This window comes from Solanum pennellii, chromosome 12 (assembly GCF_001406875.1).
Source record: "Solanum pennellii chromosome 12, SPENNV200".
Taxonomy (NCBI): domain Eukaryota; kingdom Viridiplantae; phylum Streptophyta; class Magnoliopsida; order Solanales; family Solanaceae; genus Solanum; species Solanum pennellii.
In genome coordinates this window covers 6,847,917-6,866,150 of record NC_028648.1, presented here as the reverse complement: position 1 = coordinate 6,866,150, position 18,234 = coordinate 6,847,917, and the positions used below count along the sequence as shown (strand labels likewise).

The 18,234-nt window shown below is 32.5% G+C and overlaps 1 protein-coding gene across 2 annotated transcripts; it reads left to right on the top strand.

Annotated features, from left to right (window-relative positions):
* Positions 1-5,429: 5,429 nt before the first annotated feature.
* Positions 5,430-17,326, top strand: LOC107007213 (protein PAT1 homolog). 2 transcript variants are annotated; one of them, XR_001455028.2, is made up of 6 exons: positions 5,430-5,826; positions 6,516-6,661; positions 7,770-7,826; positions 8,987-9,050; positions 14,191-16,362; positions 16,443-17,326. XR_001455028.2 is itself a non-coding variant. In XM_015205733.2 (5 exons), exons 1-5 carry the CDS (start codon positions 5,757-5,759, stop codon positions 16,305-16,307), a joined length of 2,454 nt encoding a protein of 817 aa, XP_015061219.1. In that variant the 5' UTR covers positions 5,430-5,756; the 3' UTR covers positions 16,308-17,326. The 2 variants fall into 2 exon arrangements, 1 of the variants encoding a protein (XP_015061219.1); XM_015205733.2 differs by having other exon boundaries at positions 14,191-17,326.
* Positions 17,327-18,234: the final 908 nt, after the last annotated feature.

The window sequence follows — 18,234 nt, the reverse complement described above, 5'->3', positions numbered from 1 at the left end:
TTTTTTTATTGGACTAATATTACGAACACTATTTCAGAATAACTAATTGAGTGTTATTTTTAATAAGTGCTAATTTTTGTTATCTAATTCAATACACATGCATGCATTGTTTTTAGTAGTAAGATGTCGATAATTTGCAAAGTACAACTTACATAAAGCCCATAACGTAAAAACTTAAATTATATTATATCCCAAATCTTTTCTATTTTACAAAAGTCTCTTAAAATTTGTAGCATCCGAATACATTATATTCAGTCGAATACATAAATTCGAATACGTTAAATAACTTAATTGTTGCACTTAAAAAGCAACCTACACGTATAATTAATAATCAATCACACGAATTACGCAAAACAAATTGATATCAATCAATTCAAATCCGTAACAGATTCAGAGAATTTAATATTCAATTTTTTTCTCCTTCATTTATTTCAAATCATAACATATTCAAAATATATGTTGATTATATCGATTTGTGCTGAGATATTCATTCGGGTGAGTGATCTAAGTTATGAACGGTATAATAGTGATGAAATAGTTGTTGCGCAAACAATTTATTTTGTGAATCTTAAATCAATCATTACGGTTGAATTGAATCTCTAGTTCATTGTTGATACATTGATGCTATTGATACATTGATGCTACATCTGGCGATCTATCAACCCTCATTAGTCGATGTTCAAAACAACACGATAAGATCTATCAACAATGATTCAACTTTGTTGATTCTGGTAATTTTTGATGTTTTTGTTCAAATAAGAGCAAAGCAACAATTTAAATGCTGAAATTGTTAATTTGGTAAAGATGGAGATGAGTGTCTTACGAGTGGAGATGCCACCAAATTATTTTCCATGTTCAATCTTTTTCGATCAGTTGTCAAGCTAGTTTTCTATCTATTTGTGTTTGACATTGCTTGAAGAGTTACAAAACTTTGATTTGATTCGAAAACATCAAACAAAGATATTTCATTTAATGTATCATTGACTTATTTAATGTTTGCACGTTGTTGCACCGTCTGAATTTGTTATTTTAGTTTATAAATTTGGAAGATACATTGGTAGCCTTGAGCGAAAAATATAATTGTGGGAGATTCCAGCTAGACGATTCTTATGTACACGCAATTTTTAGAGCAATAATGTTACAGATATACATCTCGCTATTTTAATTATTACATTGCAGCAAATATGTATCAGATACATTAATACATTAATACATCATCATGTCTGAAGGACAATAATATTACAGATATGCATCTCCAACTATCTGAATTCGCTTTGCATTCCTTCTATATTTTTTTTATCTTTTTGAATTTGTATATCATAAGTGGTGATACATTACTTATTCCAAATAGATACATAACTAATTTGACGTATATTAGTAGTGTTTTTAGATCTTTGAGTTAGTTGTGTTGATATATAAAGTATCAGATTCATGTGAAATTATTTTTTTTATTTTTGTTTGTGTTTTAATAAATATCTTTTGATTTTTGAATTTGTATATAAATATATAAGTCATGGTACATTAATGGTTATAACTTGATTCATTACTTTTTAGAAAAATATACTCAACTTAATTTATTGAAGTGTTACTATTAATAAATAAAAATTTGTTCAACTTTGAGTATATTTTTGCTTGATAATGATTTAACCACACGGTTGAACTATAAAATTTTGTAAATCTTGTACGATGTTTATATAATGTATGTTTTTAAAAAAATTTTAATAAAATGTATCTGATACACCATGATTGTAAACAATTGTACTAACTGCAATTTATGTTAAAGTATCACATATATAAAAAATAATAATATATATTTAATATATTAATTTATGTAATTGATACATTTTAAAATATAGTGATCTTATATCAAGTGTATCAATAACTTAATAAACAACCTCTTGCATGATAAATTGTATTATACTTAAATTTATGAAGTTATTTTGTATCAAATTGTTTTTAAAGTTGTCCAATTTTGTATTGTAGACCACAAGCCCCATAATTACAACCAAAATATAAAGAAAAATATACATACTTAGATTAAAAAACAACATATATATACTGAGATTAAAAAAAATAAAATATATTGAAATTTAAATTTAAAATAATCAAGTTATTAGAGAAACACTCTAAAATTTATACATAATGTCTATGCTATATCGAACAAATCATCTTTGTCCAGTGGTGTGAATTGGCCCCTGGACTTTGGTGGATCATCATTTCACTAACATATCATGCCTTTGATTTTTCGCTACTTTTCATATAATTGCTCCATATCTAGTACGAAAATAATTGAATCGAAAATCATTGGATGATATTGAAATTTCGTTGCTAATAAATTCAGCAAAATCAGCTATAAACAGTTTACAATCCCTTCAAAATACAGAAGATAAATTATAAAATTGAATTGAATGTATAAATCAAAATAAAGTTGTATAAAAACTTACAGAGTATCGTTTTCTTGTTGCATAATATCTTGTACAAATTTAACATCAAATGAGTAATGCAATTCTAACAGTCTTTCATTTTCTTATCCTTATAAGCAATCACTAATTACCAGTCAGTTTGATATAGTGCAGCTTAATATAATGTATAATGTATCATAGATTCAAATAAGATACTCATCATACCTTCATAGTCTGAAATGACATATTCAATAATATTATTTTGTATCAAGTACATGATATGTACATGTTGATACTTGAATCATTAGATTACAACATATTATATTTCATAAGTTGAAAGTGATACATAATTCTTCAGATTACAATATGTTTATAACTTGAAACATTGAGAATAACTACAAACATTATATTTTTGTATCAAATACAAGAAATGTTGTGAGTGATACATATCACATTACATTCATAACTTGATATGTCGCAATGTGATAAACTTTAGTATTTTATGTAACAAGCTTAGAATTTTATGTATCAAACAATTAAATCGAATGATGATATTGCAATATAATAACAATACTCTTTTTGGTAATGTATGATGCATTTGAATCAATTACTAGATGCGAAGATTGAACATAAAAAATTAACATAGAATTAGATAAAAAATTGTTACCTAGAGTAGAGTGATAATAACATAGAGATAGATAAAAAATTGTTACATAGAGTAGAGTGAGTCAAGAAATTATAAATGAAACTTTTCAATCTTTTTTCAGTAATGTTCATGCATTTGAATCAAGTAATAGATGCAATATTGAACATAAAAAAAAAACATAAAAATAAATGAAAAATCATTACCTTAGAGAGTAGGTCGAGAAATTGTAGCTGAAACTTTTCTACCTTTTTTTTAAAGGAGCATGACCCATATCAGGAAATGAGGACAAATTATTTGCTTGAAGAAGAAGATGACAGTGGAGAAGACGGAAATATACTGATTAACTGATTTGAAATTAGGAGAGATTAAAGAAGTGAAAAAAGGAAGGAAAAACGTGGATAAAGGCTGGACACTTATGTATCTGGCTGACTTGAAAATTAGGAAAAAATAAAGGATTTTGAAAATATTTTAAAATGGTTGGGAATAATAAAAATTATGAAAAATAAAGATGTGTATATATTTAATTTCACCTCTGCAAAAATATATATTTTTTGTCATCTAGAAGTTCAAACAAATATCAAATATATAACGAGCATGAGGTAATTTATATATATATATATATATATATATATACTAATTTTGGCAATTATAATTCAAGACAGGTAAATTTGTAATAATTAATTATTGTTTAGTCGATATATTGACAAACGACTAAATGTATTTTTTGTATTAAAAGATTTAGACAAATGTCAAGTATTAATGAGCTTAAGATGATTTATGATAATCTATGCATATTATTGATGTATTCTTCTATTTATGAACATTGTTCTAGAATAATGAACATGCTAATTTTGACCCTTATAATTTAAGACAGGTGAATTTGTAATATTTAATTATTGTTTAATGATATTCATATTACAAACATTACTTTAGAATAATTGTCATTCGTATTTTAAGCACGTGTTAATTTAATCACTACAATTTAAGATCGTAAATGTATAATATTTAATTATTTATTTAATCGATGTGTCAATAATTCAAAAAATGCATTCTTTTGGAGTAAAAGATTCAGACAAATATTGGATATCTAATGAATTTAAGGTGACGTATATAATTTGTGTACACACTTATTGATGTGGTCTATATTACGAATATTGCTTCAAAATAATTAATTATTATTAGCATCAATTATTTCTTATTTTCAATATATACTAACTTTAATCGTTACAGTTCAAGACAAATAATTATATATTATTTAATTGATGTGTAGACAAATTGTGAAATATCTTTTTTGGATAATAAATAATTTAAACAAATGATGAATATCTAACTCATAATCTTGAGGTGATTTATACACATTAATTGGTGGACTTAAATTACTTATTATCGCTCCAAAATAATTGGTTATTGTTATTTAAAGTATATGCTAATTTTAACAATTACAATACAAGACACTTGAAAATAAAATATTTAATTATTATTTAACCGACGTGTTATAAATAGCAAAGTAGTTAAATGATATTGAAGATCTAATAAACTTGAGATGACTAATGTAGGTTATGCACGTTTCTTGATGGACATTATATGATGAATACTATTTTAAAATAATGAGTCATTAATATTTTCAGCACGTGCTAATTTTGACGATTATATTCAGAATACATGATATACAGTAGTTAATTATTATTTAACTAATGTATTGATAACTAGCAAAATACATTTATTTGTAACTGAAAATTTAAACAAGTGTTGAATATCTAGTAAACTTGAGATGACTTAAATAGTCTATACATTTTACTTAGAGACGTTATATTGTGAACATTGTTCCAAAATAATTGATTATTAATATTTTTTAATACATGCTAATTTTAATCATTACAATTTAAACCACATGAATATACAAAATTTTAATTATCATTTATCTGGTACATCTTAACTAATAAAATACATTTTCTTACCTAATAAAATCCAAATCAAAATAAATACAAGTAATAGAACTTTTTTTATAATAGAAATAAATAATAATAATTATATAAACATATATTAATTCGTGTTTGTTCAGTAATTTGTTTTATTTATTTTTTATATCAAAATTTAAGTTACTTAATCCATATTAACTTTTCATTGCTCTAAAAAATTTTCCTAATTAAGATAGTCAAGAATAAAAAGTCAAATTCCTTTTAAAACTTCAAGTTCCTCCACATCCTTTTAAAGAAAAACTTTACATAAGACATTTTTAGTATAAAAATTATTTATTTTTAAGTGAATACATAAAATTCGACACTTGTAAATAAAATTTTATTATTTTTTTTTAAAAATAATTTGACACTTGTAATTAAAAATAGTTAAATAAAAAAACAAAAGAAGGCAAAGGCCAAAGGCGTTACAACTTTGTTATCCCCAAGCCCAGATGCCTCACACCAAAAATCTCAACAGAAAAAAATTTCTCTCCTCTTCTCTTCCAATGAAAAATTTCCCCAATTCTTAGAAACCCTAGAACTTCTCTTTCTCTCCCATCTTTTTTTCTCTAGATTTTAGGTTTGACTTTTCTCAGATTGAATTTTCAACTCTCTAATGGGATAGATCAAATAGTTCCTCTTATTTAATTTCAAGTTTTTGGTGCTCTATACATTGATTTCAACTTGCTTTAATTTATAGAAGAAAGGAAAACTTTTCCCAGATTGATTGATTGATTGATTGTTTTATATATGGACGGATTTGAAGGCGGTGGTGGGAGTAGTAGGAGTTTTATGGAATTCGGTGACAACCGACCTGCAGGTTAAAATTTGCTATTTTTAGATCTTTGTTTGCTTTGTTGAGTTTACTTATAGATTGTCTTATCAGATGAAATTCATGAAGTAAAAAACAAAAAACCTAGTTTGATTTTTTTAAAATTAGAAATGGTGGTGTTGGCCCACCCTAATTTGACTGGATTACTTAGTTTTCTTGCTTGTGCTGAGATTGGGGCCCTGTATTCTATCCAGCTTCATTGATGCAATGCCACAATTATTTGGGTGTTCCTTAAAAATATTTGAATTTTGAGATTTTGTTGTTAGTATCTGGGATTTATGCTTCACTGTTTAAATGGACTTGTTTCTTTGGGGTTCATGGTGTAGGATTCCTATGTGAACTTGTGATGCATATGTGAACAAATTACCTAGTGTTCTTGCTGGTGTTTAATTCAGCTTCATTGATGCAATGCCACAATCCATTGGGTGTTTCTTAAAATATTTTAATTTTGAGAATGTAGGTTGAGTGATTTTATTACCATGATAATTGTTCTACTGTGATGGTTTCTCTAGGATTTATGATTTACTGTTCATTCTTGGTGTAGGATTCCTATGTAATCTTGTGATGCAGATAGTTTGAGGTCCATGTCGTGTTTTGTTATGAAATTTTTTATGATGGATTTGCTTGCTACTGTTGATGGTTGATTTATAAAGTTTGACTTCCTTTTGGTGCTGCAGAAGAAAAATTTGATGCTTCGCAGTATGCATTCTTTGGTAATGATGTTGTTGAAGAAGTTGAACTGGGAGGATTGGAAGATGAAGAGGATGATAGTCTTCCTCCGGTTGGGTTTGATGATGAAGAGTATCAATTAGGCCGAGAAGAGGTTGCTTTTGGCTTTTTGCATCAATGTTTTTAGATTCCTTTTTTAATTGTTGTTTTTATCCCCAAAAAAAAGATTCCTTTTTTAATCGTACGTATGTTGGTGAATGGTGTGTCAAATATCAAAACAACTTTGTGTACATACCTTCAATTTTCTTCTGATTTGGCTTAATAGCTTCATTCTAGACGCTGCTTTATTTTTACTACTCCTATTTAGAATGTTTAATTTGTGTAAGCTTCTACTAAATAGATAGACTCTTAGGTTTGCTTTTCCTCTCTCTCACCTGTGCATTCATTGGTGGAAGTTGTTTTAGTTTTTTTTTTCTCTAGTAGATCCTCGTCTTATGCTTGTTTTTAAATTGATGTTCTGATACTTTTATGCTAAGAAATTTGGTTACCTCTGAAGCTAATTTCTTGGTGTGGATTCTTTTAGATAAGCATTAATCACTTAGCTACCAAACACGTGGGAGGAATTCTTTAAGATTTGTATGCTAAGTTTAGATTGTCATGGTTTTTGATCATATTTCCAATCATGTTAGAATCTCCTCCAGAAAGTCTGTTTTAGCATAGTTTTTTTCCTTTTAAATAGTTTAGACGAGATCTTTCTTTAGAAAAATATATTTTTGCTGTGGCATTTTGCCGTAAGGGTCCCAACTAGTTTGGCATTGAGGTATATGTTCCGGTGCTTTTGGTGTTTGTTGCATTCGTTCTGTTTATTCGGACAAAGTCTTTAGAGTTTTGGAGATATTAGGGCCGAGTCACCGGGCTGTTAATCACTCATTTGATTGATCGTGTTAGTTTTTTTTTTCCTTTATTGATAAGTTGATTGTGGTAATCGTTGTCTTTTTGAGTATATCTTTATGGGGAATAAGAAGGTTATTACGGACTTTGAAGTGTTCGAAAACTTCTTTGATGAGAAATTGAAGCAGATAACAATGTTAATAGTCTTGCATATTTGCAACTTTAGGTGTCGTGCATACTATTACATTTCAAAATCATGGGTTGGTTTCTTTATGTTTTGAATGAATGTGTACTTCAGTTGTACTTTTAGTTCTTAGTAGTTGAGTGCTAAATTGGTGAACCTTTGCCGCTAAACAATTTCTCACTTGTAGGGTGGAGCTTTTGGATCTTTATCTGAGATTGATGACCTTAGCAACACATTTTCCAAGGTAATTCTTTCTAAAGTGTTTTGGTGCAATGCAAAACATTTTTTTTTTTCTTAGTGTGCTATATCTTTTGTGAGGAATAACTGAGATGACTTAGCTTCCATGATTTTTCCAAGCACCATGAATTTGGGAGTTCTAGGTCCTGTTTAATTTATGTACCCTGTTCTCCTGAATGTTCAAGCTTCACAGGATTGTTAGTACTTTCTTTGGTCTACATTGCCTTCTGAGCAGGACCTTACAATCTTTTGTCCATGTAGCAATGATTTCTGCAAGTTCGTAGTACCGGATGCCCGAGTCTGCTGCAACTTTATAGTACAGAACAAGATCATTTTTCTTTTAAATCTAGGATATTTAAGGATGAAATTTCTGACTCAACAGTCTTGTATGACAGCAACTAGTGTTGGATTTTTCTCAAAATGTTAGAACTCCAGTTTACCCTTATCCTTTCCTGGGAAAACTGCTTTTGAGCTCCTTTCTCTTTGGATATCCATTTCCAACATGAGATGTGCCCATCATTATTAGCCATTAGTTGATTGCATTCTCGTTGTCCCTCATGCAGCTTTCTAGAAATCAATGAGGGGGGAAAGAAAAAAAAAAGCTGATGCACCTAATTTTTATAACCCTGTGATCAATTCCTTACAAACAATGCATTCAAATTTGGTGTTTGTCTGTTTGAAAATATGTTTTTGAGAGTTGGTACCGTGCATTGTTGTCTTTGCACATTTTGCTTATTAGAAATCCGGTTGATTAAGTTCATGGTGACCCTTCATTAAGTGATTTGATGGTACCACAACATCTTGTAGTGCACTTTTACTTAATCAAACTTAGTCATTGATCTGATTCTGGTAAAACAAGAGTGGAGACATTTCGTGGAAGTACTTTCCTGTTCATGTTGACTTGATGTTTTCTTGACATCTGCTGGAAGTTCATCGCATTATGGTAGCTTGTCATCTTTTCTTTTTTTTTTCCTCAAAAAAAGATGACAAGCTACCATAATGTGATGAAGTTCTAGCAGATGTCAAGAAAACATCAGGTCAACATGAACAGGAAAGTACTTTCATGACATGCCTCCACTCTGCTTTCATGATAGCTTGTCATCTTAAGTCCTACAAACTGTTGTATTGCTTATTATCAATATCTTACTTGACCACCTTCTTTCACAGTTTAACAAGGATGATGGTGGCGCCATAAGGCCAGGATTTATTGGTGATCGGGAATACAGAGAGAGTAAGTATACTGTATGGATATTTTTTGGATTACTTTTGGAATATATCCAATTCTGTTGTTATAAAAGCTATATAAATTTAAAAGCAATGCCCAGATACTATTCTTATTTCTTTCTGGACATATTCTGGTTGTATCTTTTATCTTGGAGCCTTCAGAAACGAAATAGATGGGCTAAGTGATCCGAAATTGTTATATGCGTAAGAACATTCGTATTTATTCGACTTGAGCCTAATTTGGCATATGTTTTTCCTTAGAGGTTCTTGTCCGTTATTTATTATCTATTTGGATTTTGCTTTGTGATGTTAGGTATTGTAGCTCTTTAGTTCCACTACTCTATATTTCATGTGCACTACATGTATACCCCCCACGATAATTGGTATAAAATATAATCCAAAGTAATATCTTACTTGTTGATCTTATATATTAATCAAACATTTTATAAGAAAGAAAATTATGTATTTCTTGTTTCTTATGCAACACCACCACCTCCTCCACCACCACCAGAGGTCTTGGGTTCGAGTCTCCTCTAGTACAAAGTCACTTTTAGGGAGCGTTATACCCCCAATGTGGGACTTCCTAACGCAAATTCGTATTTAGTCGGGCTCCAATGCAGGTGTCAAGCACAGGGTGGGAAACAAAAAAACATACTAGTGTTTTCTCAGAAAAAGGGGTTGAGGATGGGTAAGGTGTGCACATACTTTATCTCTTACCCTTGTGAGGTAGAGAAATTGTTCTGATTACTCTCAACCCAAAAGAAGTGTAGACAAACATGATAGAAAGGAAATATCAAGATAAACCGAACAAATGAAGGCAATTCAATTTCAAAAGGCAATTCAATGATTGGGAAATACCAAGAATGGCAGATTTCATCAACAAGATTGAGCAATTCAGTGGTTGGGAACCAATGAAGATGAACTACGATGGAAGGTAGATGAGAAAGGCACAGGAAATGAACCACTACCAACAGCCAAGTATTTGGCCATGGAAGAACATTTGAAAACCAAAATACCATATAAAGTGGCTGCTTTGTGCAGCTTCTGGCAAAGGAGGCAGTTCTTACCTAAGAGACCCAATGAAGAGAGGGATAATTTTAAGCCCCAGGTGCTTCTTGTGTGGGGAGCGGACAGAGGCTGTGAATCATCTATTCCTAAATTGTAGAATCACAGGAAAACTATGGAGATTGTTTTTGAACCTCAGAGAAATAACATGGAGCATACTTGGGGAAGTTACTGTGGAACAAGCTGGGTTGTTGGCCAAGAATAGAGGCAGGTGGAAGATGGTACCAACAAACATTTGTTGGACAATATAGGAGGAATTCTAGGTGTTTCGAGAGCATAGAGAACAATATGCAACATATTAAGCTTAATTGCATCTTGCTATTGTGTTTTTTGTGTAATATCTCTATTATTGATGTTTTGGACTCATTATAGACATATAATCACATAATCATAGATGTAGGTAGTACTCTGTAAATATAGGGCTACTACAACTCTTATAAGATTCGGATTCTAACATATATAGACAAAGTTACCCGTTTAAAAAAACCGAACAAATGAAGCTATAGGTAGTAGTGAAAATTGAATCATAAGATACTACATTAAAATTACAAAATACTACAACTAAATAAAGAGAGGATGAGAAGAAGTGGTTGATCCCTTGGCTATTCTATATAAATGTACGACTACACTTGGCTACATACTATGAGTAAAAGAAAATAGTGATGACTAGAATTGGAGTTACATTTACTTCAATCGTTGCTACATAAAATTAGATCAATGTCGGGTAGTTCCTATGTTGCTCGGACTCTTCAATACGGTCAAGGGATGCGTGCCATATTCGCCAAAACTAGTGTATTTTTGGAGAATTTGACACGGGTGTGGCATCGGAAGTGAAGAGTTCGTACAACTTACGGTAGATCAATAATTGTGATCTAATGCTAAAAAACGATTACCCCCTCTTATTCCTTTTTATATGGCACTCTCTCCTTTCTTTGTCTGTCCTAAAAACAATGACACCTTTCTATATTTAGTAAAAGTTTTACTTTAAAATATCTATTCTACCTTTAATGAGATGATTTATAACCGCACCAATATCTATGACTTATTTTAGATCATGTTTCAAAGTCTTCCTTTATTTCTTAAACTTCGTGCTAAGTCAAACACCATCACATAGTTAAAAGTACCATAAATCAATTTAAAAGTATTCATAATTTAAAAACAATAAAGAAAAACCAAATAAAATAGAGGATGACCTAAATTTTTATTCAAAACTTTTCAATTTTTTAATGTAAAAGAAAATTAGTTACCAAGAATGAATGAAATCGTTTTCTTAGTAGAAAAACATTCCCTATATGCCTTGGGAATTTTAAGAAAGATACATAAAGTCTTGACTAAAAGTCCTAATCTTTATTATTATAACAAACAATTGAAGAAATTTAATAATACTATGATTTTGTAGATGGTTCACGCATTTACGTGGCAGTCTCCAAATCAAGCAGATATATGCGTAGAAAGAGAATTTAGGTAAGTTTGATATGGACTAATCTACTTCCTTAAATTTGGTTCCTTTAAAGTCATCCTTCTTGTTACAACTTTTAGTCAAAAGAGTGACATGAAATAATATAACTTAGCAAGATAACCATGAAGGAGATAAAAATGGCCAAAAAGGCGAGTGTAAATAAGTTGCTAGTCAGTTCTATTTCACATGAGAATATTGTAAAGAAAAAAGAACATATCTGTTAATTGTCCACTCATAATCCCATGAATAACTTTTTTGCTCCAATAACCTCAAGTCCTTAATTGGGAAGAGAAACTACGTTAATAGTCCATGGGTGGAATGTGCTGCCTCACGACGAACTATGAATGCCGAATAGTTTGTTTCTATTCAAATATGTATTTTTATAAAATATGATAGTGGAAAGATATGACATTTGGGCCTAATTCAATCCCAAAAGTTAGGTCATTAACGTGTTTGTTTAAGTTCGTATAATGAGACCAATTTCCCATCCCTCTACCGACGTGGGACTTCTTAACACTCCCATGAACATTCAGACCTCGACTGGAGCGTGAACATTTAGAGTGGGGGCCCAACATCAATGAACAACAAAATGGGATGGGCCTGACTCAGATACCATGTAAAGATATGACACCTAAGCCTGACTACCCAAAAAGCTAACTCACGAGGGGAGGTTTGTCCAAGGTGACCAATTTTTCATCCCTCTAACGATGTGGGACTTCTTAACAATATGAAACCTACATAGTAAACAAACCCATTTTTTCAAATTATGAAAAGAACCTTGAAAAAGGATGTGACTAAACTCAATTTTACAAAAGAAGAAACAACCTAGTATTAAGAACCTCTAATTATTAAATTAAGTTGACCTAATATGGATCTAGTGTGTTAGAACTAAATTAGTCCTATCGAACAATGTTGACGAAGATTCATAGCTATGCTTAATGCTTGAAAGGACGCATAGCAACATACCAAATAGTATGGTGGAATCAAGTTGCTCGGATTTCACTTTTGGTGCCTGCACTTTTGGGTACTTTGACCAAAATTGATGAGAAATTCGGACAAATCAAAAGTAAAGTGAAAATGAAGAAAATGGAATACCTTACTTTCTCAAAAGCTTATAGAATACCTTTTTTTTTTAAAATGGTAACTTAAAAGCTTATAGAATACCTTGTATCTATAAATTTCTATGTCCGTCCTTTTCTTTTATTCTTTGTCTTGGATTTTCCTCTTGATCAATATTTTTTCCTTTTATCTCTGTTTGGGTTTCTCCTCTTAATCAATATTTTCTCCTCAAAATATTTGGGAAGTTTTCCATATAATGTCTCATAATTTAGACATTTTTACAACTCTAGTTGTCGATATATGAATTGTTTTTAGCCGAATATCTGCACTCGTATCTGTACCCCCGAATCTTAGAATTTAAACTATGAGGGATTAGACCTCTAGATCTCCACCCGTATCAGGCACTTAGATCTCCACCCGTATCAGGCACTTGTACCCGAGTTTGAGCAACTTAGTGGTGGAAAGCCATGCAGTCATCTAGGCATAAAGGAATACATCAATATTATGAAGCAAATTTTATACAAATAAGGTTTATGTAAAACGCTCAATCTATTCTTATACAAATTGAGTCTTATTTAGAAAAACATTTTCACTGTGAACACGAGTTCTTCAATCACACAATTACAAATTCTGTAAGTATAATTTTAGTGGAATTCAGTATCCTACATATTTAGAGCACGATTCAGCCGCACAAAATTATAAAGTTGTAAGTATAATTTTTGTTTACGGCAATATCCTTTATATTGAGCGAAGCCTTAAACATTACAATTTTAGCAAATAGGAATTTAGTTATTTGGAAAAAGAATTTGATTTTTGAAGGGTAAATCAAATTATTCCTAAATTTAAAGGTTAAGTCAATTTAAATTCTTATGGCTTTCTAAATTGATAAAAATGATCAGTTAGTTGGTCTGTGATATACATTCTTTCGAAGCTAAATGTTGGACATAGAAACAATCCATTTCAATGTACGAATATCTAAGAAGGCTCTCAATATGTAAAACTCTCAGCTGGTGAGATATATAGGTAATGTGTTTTTAGCGTTCAATTGTAACAAAGATAGGAATAAAACATCAGCACATCCGCCCTAAAACTTTAGGATTCAAATTTTACTATTTCAGCAAAATGTCAATATTAGGTTAAGATTTTGAATATTACAATTGCAACCATCATTTAATTGCTTCTTAAAAGGAAATTTTTATACTTTATGAAGGGTATAAAAGTCTATCAATAGTTCTAGGATATTTTAGTTCAACTTTTAGCGTTTTAGTATTAGTGCTTTTATGATAAATAGATTAAGTAGCAAATATGCCGAACACCTTGACTGGGAACTAGAGTTTGTTTGGTGATGTGTTGAAATTAAAACTCGGTGACTTCGCTTTACATGTATCACTTGGTTATCATGGGTCACAATATGAGTTTTTGCTTTTACCTTTCTCGGTAAAGATGTAGTTAGTATGTTATAGTTCTCTAACCATTATAAAGTTGAACATCGTGCCTTATTTAATTCATTTTTAGTCATTTAATTAACTGAAGGTATATCTTTTCCATATGATCAATGTTTCAGGCTCATCAGCTGTTGAGTGGTCACAAGATGCAGAATTTCGTAATTGGATTGACCGGAAAGCTCTTGATGGGGGTGAAATCAATGACAGCAAAAGATGGCCATCAGTGCCATATTCTTCTGCTGCTCACCTTTTGGAATCAAATACTTTGTACAGGACTTCCTCATACCCTGAGCAACAACAGCAACATGAATATCAGCAGCAAACCCTGAACCACCACTACTCCAGTGAACCAGGACTCATCCCAGAATTGCCTTTCCCTTCATTCCCTCCTAGTGCAAGGCATCCACAAGCCTCCGCAAATAACCAGTTACGGAACCCAAATGGTCCAAATCATCCCGGTGGACAGCAAATGCCAGTTTCCTCTCCGAACTTTTCTCCCTTCTTAAACACTGCAAATCAATTAACTGCCTCGCATCTTGGCCCGCAGTATGGTGGAAAGTTTGCTCAGGGCACGCCTGCTGGGCTTCCCCTTCATAATCAAATTCCAAGCCAATGGTTGAAGCAGTCTACTTTATATCCAGGGGAGCAATCAAGCATGACCAGTAATATGATGCCCCAGCAGTCACATCGCCAAAATGGTTTCGCGCCACCACATGGGGGGCTGCAGCTACCCCAGCAACCTGGCCAACAGCACCCCTTGCATCCACCCTATGGCCGTTTGCCAGGGTTGCAGTCTCAACTTATTAATCACCATATGTCTCCACCCTCGCAGATGATGAACAATTTTGATATGCTTGGGTTGGCTGATTTAAGAGATCAAAAGGCAAAACTAATGCTGAGAGGCAGACAGGGCATGCATTACCCTCAACTAGGCTTTGACATCAGTAGCCAGAGAAATGTTAGCGCATGGCCAAGATTTAGATCCAAGTACATGTCAACAGATGAATTAGAGAATATTCTTAGAGCACAGCTGGCTGCTACCCATAGCAATGATCCTTATGTTGATGATTATTATCACCAAGCTTGTCTGGCCAAAAAGTCTGCTGGTGCAAAGTTGAAGCACCATTTCTGCCCAAATAATTTGAGGGATGGTAGTGCTCGAAGTCGTGCTAATACTGATCCACATCCTTTTCTCCAGGTTGATGCTCTTGGAAGAGTTGCTTTCTCTTCTATTCGCAGGCCCCGACCACTTCTTGAAGTTGATCCACCAAAATCATCTGCTACTGGATGCATTGAACAGAAAATGTCTGAGAAACCCCTGGAGCAAGAGCCAATGCTAGCAGCTAGGGTGACTATTGAGGATGGACTCAGTCTTCTTCTCGATGTTGATGATATTGACCGGTTCCTACAGTTTAACCAGCTTCCAGATGGAGGAGATCAGTTGAAACGCAGGCGGCAGGTTCTGCTTGAGGATTTGGCCTCATCACTTCAGCTAGTTGACCCCCTTGGCAAAAGTGTCCACACTGTGAATTTGGCTGCTAAAGATGATGTTGTCTTCTTGAGGATCGTCTCACTTCCCAAGGGCCGGAAACTGCTAGTACGGTACCTTCAGCTTCTTTTCCCTGGAAGTGAACTGACCAGGGTGGTTTGCATGGCTATTTTCCGTCATCTAAGGTTCTTGTTTGGTGGGATTCCAAGTGATCACGGTGCAACCGAGACTACTGTGAACCTTGGAAGGACTGTGTCGCTTTGTATTTGTGAAATGGAGCTCAAAGCACTCGCTGCTTGTCTTGCATCAGTGGTTTGTTCAGCAGAGCCTCCTCCGCTCCGTCCTGTTGGAAGCCCTGCTGGAGATGGGGCATCTGTTGTTCTAAAATCTATTCTTGAGAGGGCGACTGAGCTCTTAAGAGATCCCCATGCAGCTGGCAAGTGCAGCATGCCTAATAGGGCATTCTGGCAGGCCTCGTTTGATGCATTTTTTGGGTTACTCACGAAATACTGTTTCAGCAAATACGACACTGTAATGCAATGTTTCTTGACACAAGGCCCACCGGATGTGGCTGTTAGTGGATCTGATGCAGCCAAAGCTATTAGTAGGGAGATGCCTGTTGAACTTTTGCGTGCGAGTCTTCCTCACACTAGTGAACAACAGAGAAAGGTCCTGTTAGAATTTGCACATAGGTCCATGCCTGTGCTAGGTGTTGGTAGCCAAAGTGGGGGAAGTGGTGGTACATGATTTTTATTGGAGATTGATATCAGGTATTTGATGTTCCCTTGAAGATTGTCATGAGGTATGTCAAAACGCGCTGGTTCATGGATTGCTTTCCTTGGCACATGTGGTGTTTATGACAAATCATTGTTGGAGTTGCAGGACATGGAGTCGGATCATCTGTAATATTCTGGTCGGAGAGCAAGAAACTTCATTCTCTTTAGACATGGATGTGGTCATCCCTGTTGGTACTGTGCTGCTTCAGACAAAGTTGTGAAGTAGGCTGTTGCTGTAATATGTTCTAGTTTTCTTTTTAATCTGGAGTTTTATCGTATGCTGTTTTCTCATCCATGATAGTCCTATTTTCTGAGGGATTTTTAGTATAACTTTGTACAGTGTTCAACTAGAGAAAACATTCAGCTTCTAGTTTTGGAGGATATGGGGAGGAATTTGTTATAAGTTCCCAATGTTTGATAATTATGTGAATGACTGTTGAAGCTTTGGAACAGTTGATGGTGGGTACCATGTTCCAGAGTATGCTATAAGAAAATATTCAAGAAGTTGAATATGAGGGAAGTCTAGTTATTCCCTGTGAAATTGATCCAAGGACAGGTATTCAGTTTCAAGGTGCAAATTGTTGAGCTAAAGCTCAATTCATTGCCTTTTGAGAGGTAATGTTTTGCCTTGAGCCTGAGATATTCAGACTAGAGAAGCTGTGACTAATATCAAATACAGCCAGGGAAGATAGTTTTAACAGAAAATAAAATCCTCAGTACGTAAAATAGCGCCTGGGGCTTTGCTTTAGAGGCAAGAGCATAGTGCCTTGGTGTATTGGTTAGGTACATGTTACGAGTTTGAACCACAGTATGGATGAAAGCCTGGTATTTAAGTGTAGAAGAGTTTGAACCACTATATCTTGCTTACAAATTGTTGTGGCTTGTAATGCTAGCAAGATACAGTAGAGCATGAATTGCACTAGGATATATGGTGTACTTCAAGATAAACAATTTTGTCATTGAGGTCGGAATGAATTCTTATTCACATCATCAAGTGATTGAACAATCATGAGAATACTTAATGAATGCGCATCATTCACATAAAATTTTTTCAACACTTTTTTGTATATGCAGATTGATGAACATATACGATTTGCCAAATTCTCAATTTTGCACTTTCAAGATTTTTCTTTTGTCAATTTCGTTCTTTAAATAATCACTTACCTTTGAAGCTCTATTGGAGTGCCAATAAGGTTTAAGCCATCAACATAAACAACAAGTATGACAAACTTCAATATTTATTTATTTTTCTTTGTAAAAACAAATGGACAAATTACATCATTTTTATAAGTTTTTGAAAAGCAGTCACTAAGATGGTTGTATCGCATGTGTTCAAGTTACTTCAAATCATACAATAGTCTTTTTACAATCTAATTGAGTACTTTTTTCAAAATTTTGAACTATATATTTTTCGACATTAAATTCTTTAGAAATTTAACAAGTAAAACATGTAATTAATTATTTATGAGATTAAAAATTAGAGAACCTTTTTATTTCCTATGGCTTTATTGATCACGTATGAATTATGATGCTACTTTTAGTTGTCAATTGTTTTAAACGTAATTGAAGCAAAATGTTATAATAGTATCGTAGTCACTTAAAATTTATCAAATATAAATTTTTTAAGTTGTTCGAATTATATTAAATTAATGAATATATTAGTTCAAATAAATATTATGGATTAATATAATTGATTTAATTATTTAAATTCAGATAAATATGAATTTAATTAAAACCCGCTCTATATAACCTATATGATATTTCACTCAGACCTGATTGGCCGAATGGAGTCCTGTTCCAACCACAACTCCTCTATTCTAAAACTATAAATAGGGGTCTCATAATTCAGAAAAAGAGAACCAATAATTCTAAACAAGAAGCTAGAGAAAGCTCGTAGA